The sequence below is a fragment of the Stereum hirsutum genome (assembly GCF_000264905.1).
Source record: "Stereum hirsutum FP-91666 SS1 unplaced genomic scaffold STEHIscaffold_23, whole genome shotgun sequence".
NCBI lineage: Eukaryota > Fungi > Basidiomycota > Agaricomycetes > Russulales > Stereaceae > Stereum > Stereum hirsutum.
In genome coordinates this window covers 80,433-100,702 of record NW_006763153.1, presented here as the reverse complement: position 1 = coordinate 100,702, position 20,270 = coordinate 80,433, and the positions used below count along the sequence as shown (strand labels likewise).

Here is a 20,270-nt window from a genome sequence, read left to right as displayed (position 1 = left end):
TTTTGTATGTTTTTCCACTCCTATTTACTTCCCTCCTCCCTGCTCATCTTGGATATGCTGTACCTTCACGTTCTGTCTCGTAATTGGCGTACTTCCCTTTGTATAACAATATCGGGCGATGACCGCATGAGGTGGAGGATGTGGGTGGAGAGTGCCCGGGTTGAACGTTGAACGACGACGATGTCCCCGGGCGAAGAGTGTCGGGCGAATGAGCGCAGGGTCGTTGCCTCGCTCAGTCGGTAGGTCGTGTCTCAGCCGGGCGCCGAGCGGGCGCTGGTCGCGCACCAAGCGGGCATCGTGTGGGCGCTGGTCGCGCACTGTCGGTGGGCGACGGCGGGCGACGGCGGGCGCAAAATTTCTCGCGCGAGATTTTTAAAAAACCGCGGACGAGGTTTATTATATTTCTCACTTGGGAACAATGAAAAGTCTCGCGTGAGAAATCCTTTAGAGAACTTTAAATTCTGGGTCCAGTTCCGCTCCTCGTTTCTCACGCGTTATCCATTTAAGACCTCGGGCGCAGAATTTTGTATTCAGAGCTGGTCGAACATTAAATTCATCGTCTGAGAAATGGCGCCCGAAACACATTCCGAAACATTTAGTTTATTAATGAATTTCGCATGTGAGGTTATTTTGTTTCCTCGGCCGAGGATTGCAATGCAGTTTAGTAAGTATAGGTTAACCTTCAGAAACCCGTTTCGATGGTTCTAAATGTTACCTTTCTCGGGCGTTATCTCCAAAATTTAGCGACTGCAGAAACTCAATCCTGAATCTATTGACGAATGTTATCTTCCGGCATGAAATCCGCGAGCGCGGATGAATGCCATTCGCGAGCGCGAATACCTTTGCGGAATATTATATTATAGGTTTAAATTCCGCAATAAATTCATCGTGCGAGAAATGGTGGCACAGGCGCCGTGAAAGTGGGGGTCTTACATATGGACAGGCATGTCGCGAGAGCAGATTGCCGAGGTGCCGCTGCGGCGTGGCGGTCGGCAGCCGTTTTAGGAAATGAAGGTTGGGGGCCACAGTCGCCGTCTCGTTCGTCGTCTCTACTCGCCGTGAACGTTGCCACTCTCGATACCCTTGCCCGCCGCTCTTGTAACTTCTACTAGGACTTAACTGTACTCTAAGGACCTTTATAATCGACATATATATATATTTCAACCGAATTCTGAGGCTACTCAGGCTCTAGTACCTATATGTCCGACAACTTCCAATGGACATCCGCCGAAGGGCTCACAATTATCAGAGACATTGTAGAGCCGATACTTCCCTTCACAGCAGACGATGATCAGCTCTACGACTCGGCATGCGTCCTCGACGGCCGAGATGTGGCATGCATTTCAGCAACAGGTAGCGGAAAGACTGCGGTCATCTATATCGCGGCACTTGTGGACAAGGAAATGATTAGCGTTGTGGTAGAGCCAACTAATCTGCTCGAGGACGATATGGTAAGCTTTGAGAGCACAGGAATGTAACAAGTCATGCATAGGTACTCACTAGTTCCTGTAGTCCAAGGGTATGGCAGCGAAAGGCATAACCTCCGTAGTCATCAACGCGGAACATCTCGCTCGTGAAGCGAAGGCCGGTCGTGACCTCTGGGCAGAGGCGAAAGCAGGAAAGTTTCAAGTAATCGCACTCGCGCCGGAGTCACTGCGAAAGCCGCAATTCATAGCCATGATGAACGACGAGAACTTCCGAAAAAGGTGGAAGGTAGCCGATGTCGATGAAGCTCACCTTGTATCCGACTGGGGCCCCGACTTTCAAAGCGCATACGAAGACATCTGGACCCTTCGTGCACTAGGACCGAAGCACCTCACTTTTGTCGCTCTCTCGGCGACACTCCAGCCTGGACGACAAACAGACCGCGTTTTCAATAAACTCGGCTTTGTTAAAGGAAAGTATCACCTTGACCGTCGTGACTGCGAGCGCCACAACGTTAACTACATCTTCCGAGAGATCCGGTACGCGCATACAACACATCAGTTCCGCGACCTTGACTGGTTGGTTCCCGAACACATGACAAAGGCTTCAGACGTACCAAAATTCATTCTTTTCTCCGACACTATCGAGACTGGACATCGCATCGCCGTCTACCTTCGCTCACTGCTGCCGCCACAACTCCAGAACGATAACAACATCCTCATTCGCCACATGCACTCCATGACGTGTCCGGACTGTAAAAAGGAGGGTATAACTGCCCTCTACGACACGGAAGATACTCGTCAGACCGCAGGCTTTGTGGCGACCTCAGTCATGGAGCTCGGGATCGACCCACCGGACGTTCGACAGGTCATCATATTCCTCGGACCCAGCACCGCCTCTTCCCTCGTTCAACGTGCCGGTCGTGTTGTACGAGCAATCAAAGACGCTAACGGAGACGTCTTCACCTACATCACCGATCATCAGCGTGAACAGGCCAGGGAGTACGTCGAGGAGAATCCAACGGACGAGCGTATCTTGACAGCGAAGGATGAGGTGCTGGTGGATAGCGATATCGATTACGACATGGATGAAGGCCAGGGAGACGAAACCTTGGTACAGGAGGGCAGTGAGAAAGGGCTGGAAGACGATGTAGAAATGGATGATAGGATTGTCTTGGGTGGTGAAGATGGAGACGAAGACATAGGAGAGATGGCAGAGATGGTCGATAGGGCGGATGAAGGAGATGGCGTGGCGGAAGAAGACGAGGACGAAGATGATGGAGAAGGTGAGGCAGAAGAGGACGAGGATGACGAAGAAACAGACATTGACGACGACGCACCTGATGAAGAATCCACTACGACGAAGCCTGCAACACGACCCAATAACCGACGTAAAACTCGCAAGCCGAAGAAGGCCTCAGATGATAGCAAGAAGAAGAAGTGTCACGCACTTCTGCTGATCATTGCGGCCTGGGACAACAACAGATGCATTCAGCGTCAGACCAACATCATATTCAATGGTATTGACGCCGTGGGGACTCACCGGGATTGTGGTCGCTGCAGTGCCTGCGTAGGCGATGTTGTTCCCGAACCACGACCTCTCAAGGCGACCGTTCGTGCATCTACGTCGCCTCAACAGACCGGTACTCCGAACAAGGCCACAGACACGACACCAAAGTACCTGCGACTCACCCGAAAGGACGTCAAGTACGTCGCTGAGGAGGAGCTACGATTCAAGTTGAGAGGATGCCCGATCGTGTCTGCAATCTTGTGGTAGATGTGTGGCCTGGATAGTACGCGTGCAGGAGGTAGAGGACTTAAGTGGTAGGATATATATGGGGAATACATGATGAGCCTTAGGAGACAGAGGATTCGCGTCAAAGTTTCGTGGACTGGTGCAAACAAGACTGAGTCGAAGAGAATCTGGCAAGCAAGATCGTCCGTAGGCCAAAGAGAACTATCGGCTATCGATACTCATAACAGTACAATCAATTCCGGTTTGTCTATGCAGAGCTAGAGTACTTGGGACTCACGATCATAGACAAACCTGATGAGGATGGTGGCTAGAAAGTTTCAGCGAGAAGACTTCAAGAGATGAACAAGTGCGTTGACGTGGCGTGTGGCCCATATCAACGATTAGGGCAACGACGTCAGTGACCTGGTGACGCGCAATTCCCGCAAGCGCGGCGTGGTGTTTGGCCACTGTTTGGTTCGCGCGCGGGCCAGTGGGTGGCGTGGTCTCGAATACACCCTCTAGTCGGGCAACGTTTACACAAGGCAGAATGTGAATTATGGAAAACCTTTGCATAGGAATGATAGATGGTATGTATCCGCATGTTGGCTTGGAACGGAATTTTCTAATTCTTTCGTAAGAATATCCTGTGGGGAAAATGGCACGAAACAGGGCTAAAACGGCCAGAACAAAACCACAGAATATTTTGAGGGCATTATCTCTGAAATCTGTTCCAAGCAAACATCCGCATGTACTATTTCTTTCGACTGTATGCAAAAGTTTTGTGACAAAGTAAGTGTATGCCGTGCAATTCGTGCTCGACTGAGGACATGAAGTCCCGAAATGTACGCTATTTTGCCCTCGGTCCGCCCATTTCCGGCGGTGGCACATCAGTTGTCTTCCACTCTGAGGGAAGTTGACGCATGCACTGGTCTTAGACTTACTCCGTTCGTCTCAAAAAGTCTTTTGGGGACGCATTAACATCTTCAGATCCCTTGTAGCAAATTCTACGGTCGATGGAGAACAGATGGCTGTGTGATAAAATAATCTACCTGCGGACCACCCGTTTAGCGCGTTTGGCAGGGACCAAACAATGCCCAAATACCACGCCGCGCCTGCGGGAATTGCGCGTCACCACGTCAGTGCGTCCATGAAAGTATGAAGGTCCTCACCGGACAAAATTATTCGCATGAGAACAGTGGTTTCCGGACCGGTTTTTAATCAAATCGGGACGTTCTCGCACTTTTGACAGAAACCGAACCATCATTTCCATATTCAACTCGTTCTTGATGCCAAAACTGGTTTTCATTGTCAGAACTCATTCTCGTTTTCAAAACTCATTGGTACTACTAAAACTCCCAGCTTGAAAGGCCATACAGGGATGGAGAGTGCCCGACTTGACACGTTGAACGTCCTGTCTTCAACACCAAGGTCCGTCTGTGGGAGACTAGTGCCCGATGGGGCCACCAGTGTCCCATATTGGGCATCAAAGGTGCCGGTTGCCGGGGCCACATCTTGTCCTGTAGCCATTGTGGCGCATGTATTGCCCGTGTATGCCTTTAAAGCGTAAGGCACTCCACTGAATATCAGCTATATGTGCCCATTGATGCAAAGAGAGTGTGCAAGACTTTAGGACCCTGCAGACATACCCTCGCCAGTCGGGGAAAGAATTGCCCGCTATAGGCCTATAGGCGGACTTTTCGAACTCCAGAGGCGCGGCACTTCAGGTGTACTTCAGGTGGCGAAGGTGTCTATACCCAACAGGAGAGCCTGTTGCAGCCGTGGAGGTGCATCAAATAATAAAGACGAGAGTTTCAGGTGACTCAATGCTGGAGGCAGGATATTGGCCACCGGGACATTATTATTATTCTTCTTTTTTCTTTTCTCTTCTTTTTCTTTTGCGTCTCCTGGGGTCGGCTGGCGTGAGGGTCCCTTTCGGAGATGCAACTGCCCATTTTGCATCTCACCGCACACTGATCGGCCGGCGAGACGATTCCCAACGAATTCTGAGGTCGAGAACGAGTTTGAAAACGAGTTTGAGTTCCGAATCGAATTTTGTGTGGGAAAACACCCGCCAATGAGGTAGGTCTACCAAATAGGGTGAGTATCGGGTGCCAAAATGGCATCTTGCACGCGAGATATTTTGTCCGCCTGGGACCTTGAAATGAAAGTGATCGCTTCTTCTTTGCCGTCTGCATCCATCTCAAACTTTGCTCAAACTCGACCTGGCCGTCTGGATTCGAGAATAGGACATCTGAGTTTCGCGTTGTTTTTGGAAGGTTTGTTCTCAATATTTGGTCCAAGTCGTGTTACACCTGTCTAATCTCGACGCGGTGACAACTGTGCAGTCCTCGACGCGAACCTCAGTGACGGTGCACCTACATCCTAGGCCTCAACACCCAAGTGTACGTAGTAGCTTCTGAGCTTCTGTGACTCGATCTCGACGCGACCTTTCACAGAGTCATCCACAGAGTCACGATCCGACTCACATCGCGTTCGCCAGCCCTCAAAACGTCAGGCCCGTCGGCTCTCCCCACTCGTCTTCGCCCACCATCGTACTATTCATAGCAATGGCAGCATATTTCCGAACAACAATCTACGACGTTTTATCTCGACTAACCACCACCACTCACTGCGTACCCAGAGCACAAAACACTAACATCAGGACTATAACCATGGCCGCCCTACTGCCCCCAAAATACAACCCCTCCGACTCAGAGCTCATCAATGCGCTGCACCGTTTGCACAAACAATCCCCGAAACTCGTCCGATCGTCGAAATACGAGGCGCCGCAGGATGCGAGCATCATCGTCGAGAGCTAGAAGACGAATGAGTTCAAGTATCATGATATCGCGAGTCCGTTTCCGACGTTGGCAAGGGGGCTGTTTACGGTTGATGTGACGGATGGAAGCGGGATGTCAAGGAGAAGGAGGATGAGAGTGGCGGAGAGAGGGAGAGGGAGTATAGGATCGTGGCGAGGGGGTATGATAAGTTTGCTATCATCGGGGAGGTCCCGTGGACTACCGTGCGTGCTTTCTCTGGTCGGTCCCCCTTTCCCTAGCTGACCTTGTTTGATAGTGGGCGGCCCTCGAAGAACATACAACGCCGCCGTACACGCTCACGCTCAAATTAAACGGCTGCATTATTTTCATCGGCGCACTCACGCCTGACAAACTGCTCATCACCTCCAAACATTCACTCGGTGCGTCCGCTCTCTTTGATCAGGGCACTGGGAGAGTCCGGACTGGATCGCACCGCATGTGTTGCTGCCTTCTCATCCCCGACTCGAAATGATCGCTTTCCGCGGTATCGACACGCGTATCATCTTAGCGCTTGCATTGACAACCAACGTGCCCTCGGCGGACAATACCGCCTTTTTTCCCCTCCTGCAACAAATTTCCTCGATCCTCAGTCCCGAAGCGTTCCCTAACCTGAAGTACCTGAGGGATCTGAGCGTGGAGAGCGATTCGATAAGGAGGCGGAGACCGGAGAGGGCTGTGGTGCAGTTTTGGGCGAAGGTGCTGGGACGGTGTAGGGAGAGAGGTGTGTGGTTGAAGGACGTGGAGGGATTCAACGTGACGATGGGTACCTTGAGGAGGGCTAGGAAGGTTTTGCATGTGTGGGAGGCGGTGGAGGAGGCGAGGTCAAGGGGATGAGTGAGTGTTTGCGGACCTTGTTCTTTTTTGTCTGCCCTTGGTCGGATTTCTTGTGGCCCATTTCATCTTCTTTCTTCCCGATTTCTTGATCTCGAGCTTGTTTTCTGGGTGATCTCGTTCGTATCTCGCAACCCAACCCCGTGTGTCCTCAGCGAATCCATTGTGTCTATCCATCGCGTCTCTATCCCTGGTCTTTCTCGCTTGTATGTATATTCTTCGAGGTTGCATGCTGATTTACACCAGGTCTCCTCCTCATTCCTGGTCACAATGCTGCTGAGGGCCTGTACTCTCAGGCATGGGTCATGGCCGGTACGCATTCCGAATGATCGAAAGTAAGTGCCCAGAACAAACCACTCCCCTCCCGGCACTCTTGTCTGACGAATCATTCCATGAGATAGACCTTGTATGGGAGCGTCTCAATCGCAACTATGAAGGCTAGCCCGAGAAGCTACGGACGGCAGAATTATGCAGATATTGGGCGGCATATACATGGGACAAGTATGCCTCGTCATTCTCGATCTTTCGAGATGTCACCTTTCCTAACGCGATACAACACTCTTGTCTCAGGATGTTGTCGTTGTCCCTCACCAAAAAGCCTACTTTGAGGTTGAAGGAGAAGCCTTCACTTCCGTGTACGTCCTCAGTCTCTTCCTCCATCATCACCCAACCAATGGTTCTTGATCCCGTAACATTCTCAGCCGTCGATAATGGAACAACTTTGTGGAAACCTTTCTAGTCGGAGGTGCAGTACGTGGAATTCACGACAAAGCCGTACTCTGGCATCCAACAGTCTTTCGAGATGAGATGTTTCCGAGGCAACCATGTGCCTGATTTCGTTCATCAATATTCTCCGTAACTGAAAAGCCCGTATCTAAGTTCCTCGACGAAGTACTTGAGCACGTCTACTTCATCAAGGAGTCGCACCTTTCTCAAGCTCGCAATTTCGTCCTCAGTATGCGAGATCGCATGATAGGGCGACAGGCCCAGGTACCCGTCGAAATCCTCCTCGACGCCGACAATCTTCCACCGGTGTCACCACCGGCGCACGTGATACAGTTCAAGTAAGCTTTCACAACATTTTTCTGGCTTTCTTCGCCGTAGACAGGAGCGTTGACCATGGGGGACCTGATTTAGTCTTTTGGTCCACACAATTTTGGATCCTCTCTTACCGACTCTTCGCCCAAACCGGTTCCCTCGCTGTCCCGGCATGGACTCGGCTGTTGTCGTCGGTTTCCCGTTCCATGGGTTACTGACAGGGAAGAACTCCCGTGCAGCTGCGCCACCCTGTAGGCCACCTCGTACGCCGTCGCGGTCGTATATCGCTGGCCAATAGTCTTCGCATGCGCAAGGAGGTCCTCGAAGTCGAGATCGTGGTTTTCGGAATAGGAGTCTAGGCTTGATGTACCAAGGTGAGTTCTACATGCTCGACGCCCGTCAGTCCAGTCCAGGCCAATGTGCACGAAGTTGAAACACGACTCACTTCCATGCACTCAGAACGTCAGCTTTCAAGGTATCGACGACCAAATGCTGGGCTGGGTAGTAGTCGGGACACTTAACGTTCTTGACTTTCCGGTCAAGAAGAACGTTGGTGGAGCGGTATGAGGACAGGTCGTCTGCGGTCGAGTGGCCCTAGTGTGCTTTGAGCACGCGTTCGAGGTCGGCCCACCCCATATGCCACAGCTGGATCAGCGGAACGACCCATCCATAGCGCGCATTGCCGTGTGGACAGTCGTCGACAAACTTCTTCAGAGTACGAAGTTTTCGACCGAGGATTGGTCGCCGCCGACGATGCAGAGAAACCTGTGGACTTCGTCCTTCGGCAAGTTCATCTGGTCGAGGATGTAATCGTCGAGAACTTTTGCGGTCTCCGCTGTATTCCCGCTGTTGAGATCGCTGGTCGCCAGGGGCGAAAGCTTCGTTTTACGACCATCGCGCATGCGGTGGACAGCGTCAGTGGTCCGGAGTCGGAGCGTGACGAGTTCTTGATGGTGAGCGAGGAGCTCGACATTTTCGATGAGAAAGCTGAGGATGTGGAGCTTGAAGATAGAGGACATCTTCGCATGGTCGAGTTTTTTGAGTAAGGTATCGAGTGAGCGGGCCTTCCGACGTCCTTCGGCTTGTGCTTTGTGGAGTGGCTCCGGGTCTAAAGCTTTCTCTGCCTCACAATCTTCTATCTCCACCTTAGTTCCCGCTGTCCCACAATGCATCGTGTCCTTATCCCCGATGTCAGGATTGCCAGGCCGGAACATGTGATTGATGTCGTCGTAAATGAGTAGCCAGAGACGTCCAACCGCGCTTTTTTGTAAGTCCTCGCGTGTCTTGCTGGAGAGTGTGTGGAGGAAATCGAGAACGGAGGTGTAAGCGATGGATATGCCAAGACGGTTGAAGATCACGTAGGTTTCGACAGCCACAGCATTTGAGAACAACCAGACACCGATGATGTACTGAAATAAATTTGCATGTAGGTTCCGTACATTCATGAGCATCATAATGACAGTCAAGATAACCTAGGATTAAAGGGTTGGCGTGAGTACGCAATCAAACTGATTCAATGTGGGATTTACTCACCATCCACGGATCTTGACGATTCTTCCCTTTCCCTCTCCAGTGGCCTATCATCCGTGACATACGCAGCATAGGTTCGACTGCCGTCCACCAAAATTTCGGGCTGGGGGCGCTTCTTCTTCCCAAATGCAACTGCGACAATGAGACGGAGGATGGTTGGCGCACTTCTCTCAGTAAGCTTGAGCGTATAGCTATGGTGAAAGCATAGACGAAAGCCCACGACCTCTTCTTCGTCTCCAGATGAAAGCCTCCCTCTTTTGAAGCCATCTTCTCCGCCTCCTTATCAACTATATCCGCTACCTCCTCAATTGCTACCTCCCTCATATGCCAGCGGGCCATTTTCGTCTCGTCTGGTCGCTTGACTGCGCTGGCGTCACGATTCTTCGATTTACGGACGGCCTTGGGTTTCGAATAGGGGTTCGTGAGTTGTAGTTTCATGGTGTGGCCTGCGTGAACCTTCGTGCGACCATGGCCGTCCGGACGGGGGTGTTCCGTGGATTGTTCTTCTTTGTATGTGCAAAGAGGTCGGCCTGGAAAGTTCCTACATTCCACTTGTGTCCACTGATTAATTTGCAGACTTCCTCTAGGTTTTCACCCCGAGCTTTCTAGGACAGAGGGCATTCGAGACTGGTATCCAAAGGTATGTCTTCCGTGCGAGCCTCGAGGCTTGCAGTGTCATCTGAGCAGTCATCGTCAGGCTCAGCCAAAGTCCCAGAGAGGTTCAGATCAAAATTGTCGTCTGCCATCGCTAGGAGACGTGTAGAGTACGAATAGCGTAGAGCTTGCAGTGAAGTGGCGTCCGTGCCACTTAACGATGCACGAACCCTCCGTCACGATATACCTAATTAATTAACTTTTGATTTGTGCTTCGAACCCCGCAGTGAGGATAAGCCTCTACATTTAGAACTCCGTATGACAAGTGGACCCACTAAGGAAATCGCGTCAAAAAGCAGACTAGTGGCACAAAACCCCTTCAACACACCCGATCACTGCAACTGTCTTCGTACCTGAGATGTGAATTACAGCAACAGTCTTGGTTGAAAAAGGCTTCATGCTTTATGGTCGTATGCCATGGCAGAACAAAGGAGAAAGATACGGGCCCGACAACGACATAATGTACACATCGGAAAACAGAAATCAACTACCAATAGTGTGATACAGTGCAAGAAATCGACATCGCGCTCCAGTTGCAATCCTCAACCTATGGCTTAACATGTCAGAACCATCGACACCTTTGAGAAGAGAGGTAACAACATGTAGCGATCAATGATAACAAACGTACCAATGCGACATCAGGCATGGGAATGCAAAACCCCGTCCATCCAAGATTCAAAAGTGAGCGCATAGTTTCGGCTGCCTGAGACTGTGGCGCTCTTCCTAGGTATACGAAAGACTTGTGCGATAGAGTGAGGGGCTTCGAATGACATGTACGGAGTACCGTCTATACGTTGTCCAGCGTCGAAGATGTCGAGGGATATAATGGTGGCACCATGATCCCCGTTGCGAATGGCATCTTCATCCATCTCCGCTCGCATGGGCATGGCTCTGCTCAGCGAACTTTTGGGCATCACCATGATGTCGGATATGTTCACAAGCTCGAGAGATACGAATGTGAATCTGTGGAGAGGGTCGTCTTGATCTTGGTTGTAACTGAGGCCGACATGGAGAGTAGAAATAGTATGGTTGAGAGGTTTGACGGGCAGGTCAAGTGCTTGGATAGCAGTTTGCATTAGGATGGGATTTGCGAGGGCTAGGAAGGATGAGACGTCCTGGTCAAAGTCAGGGCGACGGTGAGCTGCGATTGACGATGGAATAGATAGCAATGTGGTGTTCGTGGATTGGGAGTGAGTGCCCTTGAATATATTGGCAAAGATTTTACACCATTTTTTATGATGGTGTTTCCAGTCTGAGTCTCGGCAAGAGAGGCCCTGAACAACAAAAAGGAGGTCAGTACTGGGTTGTACTAGTGAAAGGGCGGCGGCAAGTCCATGGAACGATTGATATGATGAGTAGGGCAGCATGGGAAAACGAACACAGTAGTGAACAACTAAGCACCCACTGCACCTCTTGTTGGCAGATCTGGGAATATCGACGTTGAAACACTTCTGGCAGACCCCTTGCACCGGTTGTGCGGCAATGGAGGCCATAGCTAAGGATTCTGTGAGCTGTGAAACTTTTTTGTTCTCAGTGGAAGATAAACAAACTTGTGAAAAAGCGAGATCGAGCTAATATGGGCAAAGTATTGGTGGTTAGCTTGCCGAGACTGATGCTCAGTGAAAAAGAGCAGAGTGAAGGTGGTAGTGGGAGCGAAGGTTACCGTCTTCGTGGGAACTAGCCAAAAGAGTATATATCTGAATCCCGTCTCTCACGCCACTATTATCGACAATCAGACACGGTAGTACCCAGTGCGACATCTCTGGACTCGAATCGACAGCGACTCTTGGTAGGTATCACAGAGATTGAGACAGATGTGAAGAGTATTTTGATAGCAGTTGTTAGCGACGAACCTGAAGGTTACGCCAAGTGGCGAGAGATCACAGAAGTTACGTGGCGTGAAAGCCACACCGACGCTTTTCATTGACGGGTGCATATAGTGCGATCTAAGCAATGACATGAGTGAATTTGGGATACGTAGTCGGCCTTTTCAGTATTTATATGCTCGCGGAATCGATGATACAATGTACTGAGAGCTCTAATAGTATGTAAATGCGCACACAGACGCACACCCTCACTCCCGAGCACTCGAACATCACCATGATCATGCCATTTTGAAAAGAAGAAACTACTGGTTGTTCTTGATCTTCAGGAAGGTTATGAGCTGCACCGCCCAGCTCTGTTGCCACAGAGCCCGGTGTCTCGAAGAGAGTGCGTGTAAAAATGCCTCGACCACCAACTTCAAACACAGACTCGTCAACTGCACAAGCAGCAAGCAGCACATACATTGTCGTCTTAGAGAATAATCCACGCGCAAAATTGTCATAGAACTCGCGACCAATCTCTTCTCGATGTTCCGATGTAATATCCTGTGTAATGAAGGAAGCGCCGCTTATCTTCAGGATAAATTCACCGACTATACAGGAATTTGTCTCCAGTGACATAACGACAGTCAGCGAAGTCGGGGAACAAGAAGGCGCGCGTGCGAGTAACATACCTTGTGCGACCAGGTTCGGACGGCCTGATTCGGGGGCGTGCACGACCGACGAGAGACTTCGGGCGACGGGGTGGGGTACACCATGGCGCGTCCTGATTCCATCCCGCTCGCGGACTGACCACACCATCTGCGACCGACATCGGATTAGCCCATGACGAGCAGGGATCTGGACACCCAAAACGAACCGTGGAACCCTCCGCCTACGTCAGGCGTATCCAGGCCGATATTCAAGACTACAAGCGAACAGGGATGACAGGGCCACAGTTTCCAACCGGTCTTCAAGTTCCTACGACTGAGGATGCACAAATGGTCGTGGTCGAGGTGGATTTTGTGCGCGATGGTCAGGTTGAGATTGCGATGGCGGCGGCGTTCGAGGACCTGGGGCTGGAATCGAGAACGTTAGTACAAGTAAAGAGACGGGCGGATTGGCCGAGATTGTGGGTAGCGATGCTCGACGAACAGCGTCGATGGGAGGAGAACGAGGTGATGGTTTTGGTTGACCTACCTCCTGATGCCAATATCCTTGATGTTGGTTGGGTCTACGCATACAAACGGGAGGCTCTCGGCGGCGTCTTCGACTGTCGTGCTCGTGTTCTCGTGAAAGGATTCGCTCAGATCGAAGGGGTCGATTATTTCGACACATCTGTTCCTGTCGCGAAGATCACGTCGATCCGGATATGCCTATCGCTGGCGGCGCGTTACGAGTGGCCTGTTGCATCAGATGGATGCAGTCAGTGCCTATCTGAACACAGAGGTTCACAAAAATGAGCTGATCTATATTCGCCAGCCGCCAGGACTCGAGAAGAAGGGAGAGGAGACGAAAGTGGGCTTACTTCTGAAGACCGGCTATGGCCTGAAGCAAGCGGACAAACGATGGTACAAACACCTGGTTCATGCCCTCGTCGTCATCATTGGCCTCCACCGCTGCGATGTCGATCGCGGAGTCTTCTTCAAACACTTCGACGACGGATCTTTGGCAATCTTGTTGGTTCACGTTGACAACTTCACGGTCGTTGGTTCGGTGGAAGATCGGCTGATGTGATTGAGAGATGGGCTGAAGAAGAACCTGAAGATGAAAGAGATCAGTTGGATCCTGGGGTAAAAGCTGGAACGAAACAGGGAAAAGAGCGGGAATGCGGCACCGACGGCGGATCGAATGATGGTATTCGCAGCGAATGCAGAGGCGGCATACATCATATAGGTGTCGATAAGATAGCTCTGAAAAAGAAAGTTTACACGCAGGGAATATTAGTTGGCGGATCAACCAATGAGAACGAAGTAAGAACAAACGCACCAAAAACGAAACGAAAATCAAAATGATCCCCGCCCCAATCAACATCCCACTCAACGCCGGCACATACTAAGGCACGCTCTCATACTGGCCTGACCACCCCAGCCACAAACTCCCCACAACCAAACTCGGGCCCGCGATCATCGCTCCATAGAGTCGTTTCTCGGGCGGCGGAAAGCCGCGGTAGTACGACATATAATAGGAGTGGTGGTTGAGCAGGAGTTGTTTGAGGAGGGCGCCGAGCGTGGCGCCCATTGAGAGGCTGAGGAAGATGAGGCCGTTTTGGGAGATGGAAAGGTTGTGGCGTTCGATGAAGATGATAGGGAAGGCCTCGAAGACTGTGAGCAACGAAGCGAATACGACGACGACTAATTGATACGCCGGGTGAGGGGTACGCACGTCCGTAGAGCACGCCGTAGATTGCACTCAAATAGATCGTCACCAATAACAGAATAGGTTCGCTCGCGTGCATGACAAAGGGCCGGTACAGCGTCCTGTGTAGCAGCGGCTTGAGAGCCCAATCTTGCCTTTCGGATTCAGCGGCGGAGATCGCGCTGTTCGCGGAATATGCTCAGAGCATCCGCGATGACTGTGTCCTGCTCTGCAGCCCGCCCCCCATCACGCAGGATCTTCGAAATGAGCTCATCGTACTGTAGGGAAATACCATGATGAGGATAATCCAATGGGTTATATCAAGGGTTCTTACTGTTAGATCTTGGAAGCCGTAGTTGTGTGCCTCGATGATCAAGGTGCAAACAGCTTCCTGCTCCCGTGCAGCAAGTTCGCCTTCCGTACTCTGCAGAAGTGCTATAACATTTCTGCAGGATAGGAAATCGACGACTATGAAAGGGGGTCCGTGTGAGCTTGACCGAGAGAATGGGTGGCACTATGGGTCTACGTACAGCTCTGTGTAGCCCGCTCTCGTGCGTCTCTCTCGTGCTGGTTTAGTCGCATGCTTTGTGGCACTAGCGCTGAGTCAGCATTGCTGTGACTCAATATCCCGGCAGCCACGTCGACAGCCTCCGGCAAAATAGCCACATAATGACGACCACAATGATCTCTACCATAACACCCGCGGAAAGGCGTCTCGCTCAGTGCTTGCACGACGATATCGCCGTCTTACGGTATTATGGTAAGGGACTCATGACGGCCGTCAGCCACAACACGATACCCAGGATATTCGGCCCTCAAGACGTTATGGTACGCCAATCGTGCTGTGACATGCCTATACCCACAAAATTGAGTACTCACATTATGTCTGATCACAGCGCCAAGTCCAGGGCTGCGAGTTTGCGCACAGAAAGACGAGAAATAGTGACGGGGGGTGTGCAAGGGCGAAAGACTCGGGAACAGCAGGTTTTTGTATGCTCGCTGCGTGGGCGATTGATGGTAAGTCACGCTGCATCGTGTTCAGTCCTTCACCAACGCCTGCACACATCAGCACTTATCAGGCATACGCACGCCAGCATCGTGTCAACCTCCAGTACATAGATTGCTCGCCTTTTCCCACCCTGTGATCCAAGGCTGCCCCGCACCCCACCAAGATACCACGAACTGTCTCGCCGGCGACTATACTGCACCTTTTTCAGGCATTCTGTAGCCACGGAGGTACGTGTGTGTTTTCGCGTGCTATAGTTCGCATGCTTACTTTTTGTTTTGCTGTGCACAGAAATCAACGAAGTTGATTTTGATCAGCTGCAATCTCTGTTCGACATCTACCCACCGTTCGTCGAGGACTGGATCAAACTCGCCGTCTCCGAAGTCCTCTCCCCTCTCGCAAACGTTTCGACGACCTCCTATCACTCACACGGGCTTGACGTTTATTCGTGGCTTACTGGCGCCTCACCTGTTCGTCCTGTCTCCTACCTCGCCTTCATCCCAGTCTCACTCCCTCCTATCGGCCTCACGCAGTTCGTGCAGTATCTGATCGTCCCGCGCGTTTCTGGACTATCGTACACGGAGCTCAATTCAAGACTTGCCGGTACCACGGGCCACTTGCAAGGTCTCGTTACCGCTGTCTGCATCTCTGCGTCTACCGACGACGCGAGCTATCCCAAGAACGCACACCAGGGACTCCGATGGCTCTTCCATGCTGGTCTCCCTAGCGTCGTGGAGGAATCGATCGAAGGTGGCGAGGGTTCTCCCACCTCTATGTTGTCTGTCGTTGGCCTGCTGCTCAAGGATCTAGAGCCGCACGTCGCGGAGACGAACAAGCACCTCCCCTCCAACTCTCAACTTCACATCCCTCTCCATAACGGCGCGAAGGCTTTCGTCGTTACCGGTCCTCCTCGTGTGCTTTACGGTGTCGTTCCTAGCCTCAGGAAGGTCAAGGCTCCAAGTGGCGTCGATCAGAGCAAAACGCCCTTCTCGCAGCGCAAGCCGGTCTTCTACGGCTGTTTCCTCACTGTCGGAGTCCCATACCATAGCAAGTACTTGAAGGATGCGGTCGACAAGCTCTGTACGGAAGATGAAGGATGGGGAGTTGTGGGACGTGAAGGACTTGAATATCCCGGTGTTCCACACCGAAGATGGTACGTTTTCTGTTCATTCTTTTTATCTCGTTCGAGTACTGATTGTTTTTTCTAGGCTACGATCCCCGCGAGCTTTCCACGTCTCTCACCCGTTCCATCTGCGACCAGATTTTCACTTCCTCAAAGCCTTCCCCTCCTTTGTCCAGCGCATCCTCGGGGCGATCGACGACCACTCCGGGGTGAAAAGGCAGAAGCGGAGCCAGGCGTATATGTATGCCGCCCTCGCGTTTTTGTGTACTGTTGCGAAGGTGGGTCGAGTCGTTTATGCGTATACGATTGTCGTTGGCTCCGTTTACATGATACAACCTCTATCCCCATCCCACGCTAATCTCCACCGTCAACCCTCGATCATGTCTCCTTCCCTTTTCCCTCTTGCCACACATCCCCCATTCACCCACACTTACTCACCCATCTGCTCCCACATTTCACCAGGCCCAAGCAGACGTCCAACACCTCTGGTACGGCCGTCGCGCCTGCACCCACATCCGAACCGAACTCATGGCTTCCATCTACGACAAAGCCCTCAAACGGAAAGATTTCAGCGGGATTGTGGATCAGGACGTGTTGGCGAGTAAGGCGCTGGCGGCGGATGATGCGCGGGTTTTAAGGGCTGCTTCTTCTAATGCCAATCCTGGTGGTGCCGCTGCGACGAGTGGCGGTATGGGGGCGAAGCAGATGAGTAAGGAGGAGAGGAAGAAGGCGGAGGATAAGAGGGACGAGTCTAAGGCGGGCGCGGACGTGGGCAAGATCGTGAATTTGATGGCGGGAGATGCGAATCGGGTGGGTTTTTATTTTATTTTTGTTTGCTTTGTGTTGTGTTTTATGCTTTGAGGGGTGTGGTTGGCTTGCGGTCCGGAGGTTTGGAATGCGTGTTTGGTTTGAGTGGGGCGGACTGTGCATTTGCGTTGTTGTGCGGTCGCGAGGTGGGGGATCTTGCGATTCCTTTTTTTCTGGCGACGGTATACGGTCAGATGGAAAGAGAAGGAGGCGGGTACGCTCGTTCTGAACTGATCATCATGACCCCTCTTAAGACCCCGTTCGTTCCGAATGTTTTGATCTCTCTTTGGTTCTTCTATGCGAGCGAGTCCCCCTCCCTTCGTATATCGAGCAAACGCTCGTCTTCCGCTGCGTTCCTGCGGGGTCGCCTCGTCTATTCGTTTTCATTTCTGGCTCTTGATAGCAGTGGGATCGGATCTCTCGATGGTCGCTGACGATGATTCTTTTATTATAGTGCGCGATGATGATATCGGGGATATATTTCATCTATGGAGGTACGTTCCCAATTTGAGTCTTACTTTCTCGTGGAAGGATGTGTGAGAGGTGAGATGAGTATACGTGGATGCTGACTGAATGGGTTGTTTCATAGCGCCATTTGAGATTATCATCGCCAGTGTGTTTCTGTACCAGTGCGTTTCTCGATACTTTACTTTCTTCCTCTCTGTTCTCCGCTTTCGCATTCCCACCTACGTTCTGCCCCAACACCGACTTATTCCTATCATACCGTCTATCCCCTCCCTCCATGAATGAAACTGTGTACCCCAGCCTCCCTCAACTTCAATTCTCCACCCGTCCTCTGCGCGAAACTGACACGTTCCGCACTCCCACCCCCAATACAGACTACTAGGCATCTCCGCCTTCGCGGGCTTCATCGTCCTCCTCCTCGGCTGGCCGCTTAATTCGTTCATTGCGAGGAGGAGCATTAGGATCCAGAAGGGCATGATGGCCGCGAGGGATAGGAGGATGGGGGTGTTGAATGAGTTGATTGGCGCAGTAAGTTCTTTGCGCTCTCTGCTTCCAGTTCCAAGTTGGTCGCGAGGAGGATCACAGGATTCGGATGACACAGATGCTGATTTTGCGCTTTTAGGTCAACTTTATCAAGTTTTTTGCATGGGAGGATCGTTGGATCGAACGTGCACTCGATGCGAGGGAAGCCGAAATGAAATGGATGATCAAAGGTTCGTTCGCTCTCCTTCTACCCAGCCCACTTCCTTCGAACTTCACCCGGTACACCGCAAACCTCTTCCATCGACCTCTGATGACATATCCCAATACTGACCGTTATCGTTGTCTTTGTTCGGCGTATAGCCCGTGTGAACTCCGTCCTATTCTCCGCGTTGTGGACGACGGCGCCGATTTTGGTGTCTATTATCTCGTTTTGGGTGTATGTGATGAGGGGAAACGAGTTGACTGTTAGCGTTGCGTTTACGGTGCGTAGTACTTTTCCTTGCCGGCCCGTTTTTCTTCTTGCCCACTTTCGAGTCCCGAAATCTTTGTTACTTTCGATTCACACCTCGTTTATTTCGCCGTCCGTTCACTGACGCTGGAACTAACTCGTGTTCGCTCTGTAGGCTATCGCCCTGTTCAACATGATCCGTGCACCCCTCAACGTTATCCCGGCATGGATCGTGCAGATACTGCAGGTATGTGTTTTTGGCCCGCCACCAATCTACATTCAATTTCTTGCCGTCCTGACCGTTATACCCAACATCCTGAACTGAACTGAGACTGACTCACCCCTGATCATTTTTCGCTTTCGTGGTTGGTGTGGCGCGGTGCTGTGGCAACCTAGACCGGCGTAGCCCTCAACCGTATTTCCGTCTATCTCAACGAAGACGAGGTAGACGAACAAGTATCCTCTCTGAAAAGGACTCGGTCGGGAGCCTCATCATCGTCTTCTGCGGACGGCGATGATACAGATAAAGAAGGCTTGGGCTTCAGAAACGCGTCGTTCAAGTGGAATGAGGTCGAAGAGAAGAAAAAGGATGACGCTAAGGATAAGGGGGCGGAGACAAATGGCCATAGCAATGGAACGAACGGCACGCAACGAGGCTCGGAGGAGACGGATGCTACGCTTACGCTTCCTATTAGTACCGCCGACACTAACGCCGGTACGAACGAGGAGGAAGCAGCGGATAGGGAGAGTATAACGGGAAGAGGGAACGAGCATCGGTTTGAATTGAGGGATTTGAATGTTGTGTCTTCGGAGGGTGAGTTGACGGCGGTTACGGGGCCGACAGCGAGTGGTAAGACTGCGTTATTGGTGCGTAATTCTTCTTCTTTGGTTTTTCACTGGGGGAGGGTGAATGTGCGACGGTGCTGACTAGCGGGTTGCTGTAGATGGCGCTGTTGGGCGAGATGACGATGTTGCCGACGAATCCGCCCGGGAAGTTGATCATGCATAAGGTACGTCTTTCTCTTCATTTTCCTTGCTTTCCTCTCACTCGTGCTACCGTGTCCCCCAGGACCCCCACACCGTCGATCCCGTCACCCATCTCACCCACACGATCTCCTACGCCGCCCAATCACCCTGGCTTCGGCATCAATCGATCAAAGAAAATATCCTGTTTGGGTATCCGTATGATGAGAAGAGGTACGAAGAGGTCGTGGAGAGCTGTGCGTTGGGTCCTGATTCGAAAATATTGGAGGATGGGGATGAGACGGAGATTGGCGCGAGGTGGGTTCTTTTTTTCTGACGCAGTCCGTCGATAGGGCTTGAGATGGGTTCGGCGATGAGTGCTAATTGAATTGCTTCTATGCCGATAGTAGGGGAGTGAGTCTCTCGGGTAGACAGAAGGCTAGAGTGGCACTTGCAAGAGCAGTGTATGCGCCAACGAAGTATGTGCTTTTGGACGATCCGTTGAGCGCTGTGGTACGTATGCTCCATTCCGATATATTCTGCTCACCTACCTAGTCTATCGATCAACGCTAACTCGCGGCAAACCTACAGGACATCGCCCGCTTTCTATTCGAGAAACTCCTCAAGGGCCCATGACGCCGCAGGGTGAGTTCTTACTTTTTGCTCGAGTATATGTGATGGGCTGGAACTGATCGGTGTTGGCTATGTGTCGGTCGAATGCTGAATAGGTTCAGTAACGCACGAGATAGGCTATATTACGGACATAATATGCGCAACGCTCACC

At 51.6% G+C, this 20,270-nt stretch overlaps 7 protein-coding genes across 7 annotated transcripts; 4 read left to right on the top strand and 3 right to left on the bottom strand.

Moving 5' to 3' along the window:
- Positions 1-1,403: 1,403 nt before the first annotated feature.
- On the top strand, positions 1,404-2,100 carry STEHIDRAFT_69050 (uncharacterized protein; the record flags this gene model as incomplete). Its single annotated transcript, XM_007310997.1, has 2 exons — positions 1,404-1,451; positions 1,513-2,100. Coding segments are annotated over 2 exons (636 nt in total), but the record flags the coding sequence as incomplete, so codon positions are not given.
- Positions 2,101-5,831: 3,731 nt separating this feature from the next.
- On the top strand, positions 5,832-6,812 carry STEHIDRAFT_163321 (uncharacterized protein; the record flags this gene model as incomplete). Its single annotated transcript, XM_007311021.1, has 4 exons — positions 5,832-5,966; positions 6,068-6,181; positions 6,235-6,358; positions 6,382-6,812. 4 exons carry the CDS (start codon positions 5,832-5,834, stop codon positions 6,810-6,812), a joined length of 804 nt encoding a protein of 267 aa, XP_007311083.1.
- Positions 6,813-7,942: 1,130 nt separating this feature from the next.
- Positions 7,943-9,815, bottom strand: STEHIDRAFT_163320 (uncharacterized protein; the record flags this gene model as incomplete). Its single annotated transcript, XM_007311020.1, has 5 exons — positions 7,943-8,228; positions 8,293-8,441; positions 8,567-9,319; positions 9,388-9,541; positions 9,598-9,815. The coding sequence occupies 5 exons, from the start codon at positions 9,813-9,815 to the stop codon at positions 7,943-7,945; spliced, it is 1,560 nt and encodes a 519-aa protein (XP_007311082.1).
- Positions 9,816-9,845: 30 nt separating this feature from the next.
- On the top strand, positions 9,846-10,129 carry STEHIDRAFT_163319 (uncharacterized protein; the record flags this gene model as incomplete). Its single annotated transcript, XM_007311019.1, has 3 exons — positions 9,846-9,887; positions 9,965-10,017; positions 10,075-10,129. 3 exons carry the CDS (start codon positions 9,846-9,848, stop codon positions 10,127-10,129), a joined length of 150 nt encoding a protein of 49 aa, XP_007311081.1.
- A 540-nt stretch (positions 10,130-10,669) lies between these two features.
- On the bottom strand, positions 10,670-12,612 carry STEHIDRAFT_163318 (uncharacterized protein; the record flags this gene model as incomplete). Its single annotated transcript, XM_007311018.1, has 2 exons — positions 10,670-11,305; positions 12,529-12,612. 2 exons carry the CDS (start codon positions 12,610-12,612, stop codon positions 10,670-10,672), a joined length of 720 nt encoding a protein of 239 aa, XP_007311080.1.
- Positions 12,613-13,888: 1,276 nt separating this feature from the next.
- On the bottom strand, positions 13,889-14,291 carry STEHIDRAFT_163316 (uncharacterized protein; the record flags this gene model as incomplete). Its single annotated transcript, XM_007311017.1, has 2 exons — positions 13,889-14,157; positions 14,219-14,291. 2 exons carry the CDS (start codon positions 14,289-14,291, stop codon positions 13,889-13,891), a joined length of 342 nt encoding a protein of 113 aa, XP_007311079.1.
- Positions 14,292-19,631: 5,340 nt separating this feature from the next.
- STEHIDRAFT_69055 (uncharacterized protein) lies at positions 19,632-20,041 on the top strand (the record flags this gene model as incomplete). The annotated part of the gene is made up of 2 exons (XM_007310998.1): positions 19,632-19,804; positions 19,897-20,041. Coding segments are annotated over 2 exons (318 nt in total), but the record flags the coding sequence as incomplete, so codon positions are not given.
- Positions 20,042-20,270: the final 229 nt, after the last annotated feature.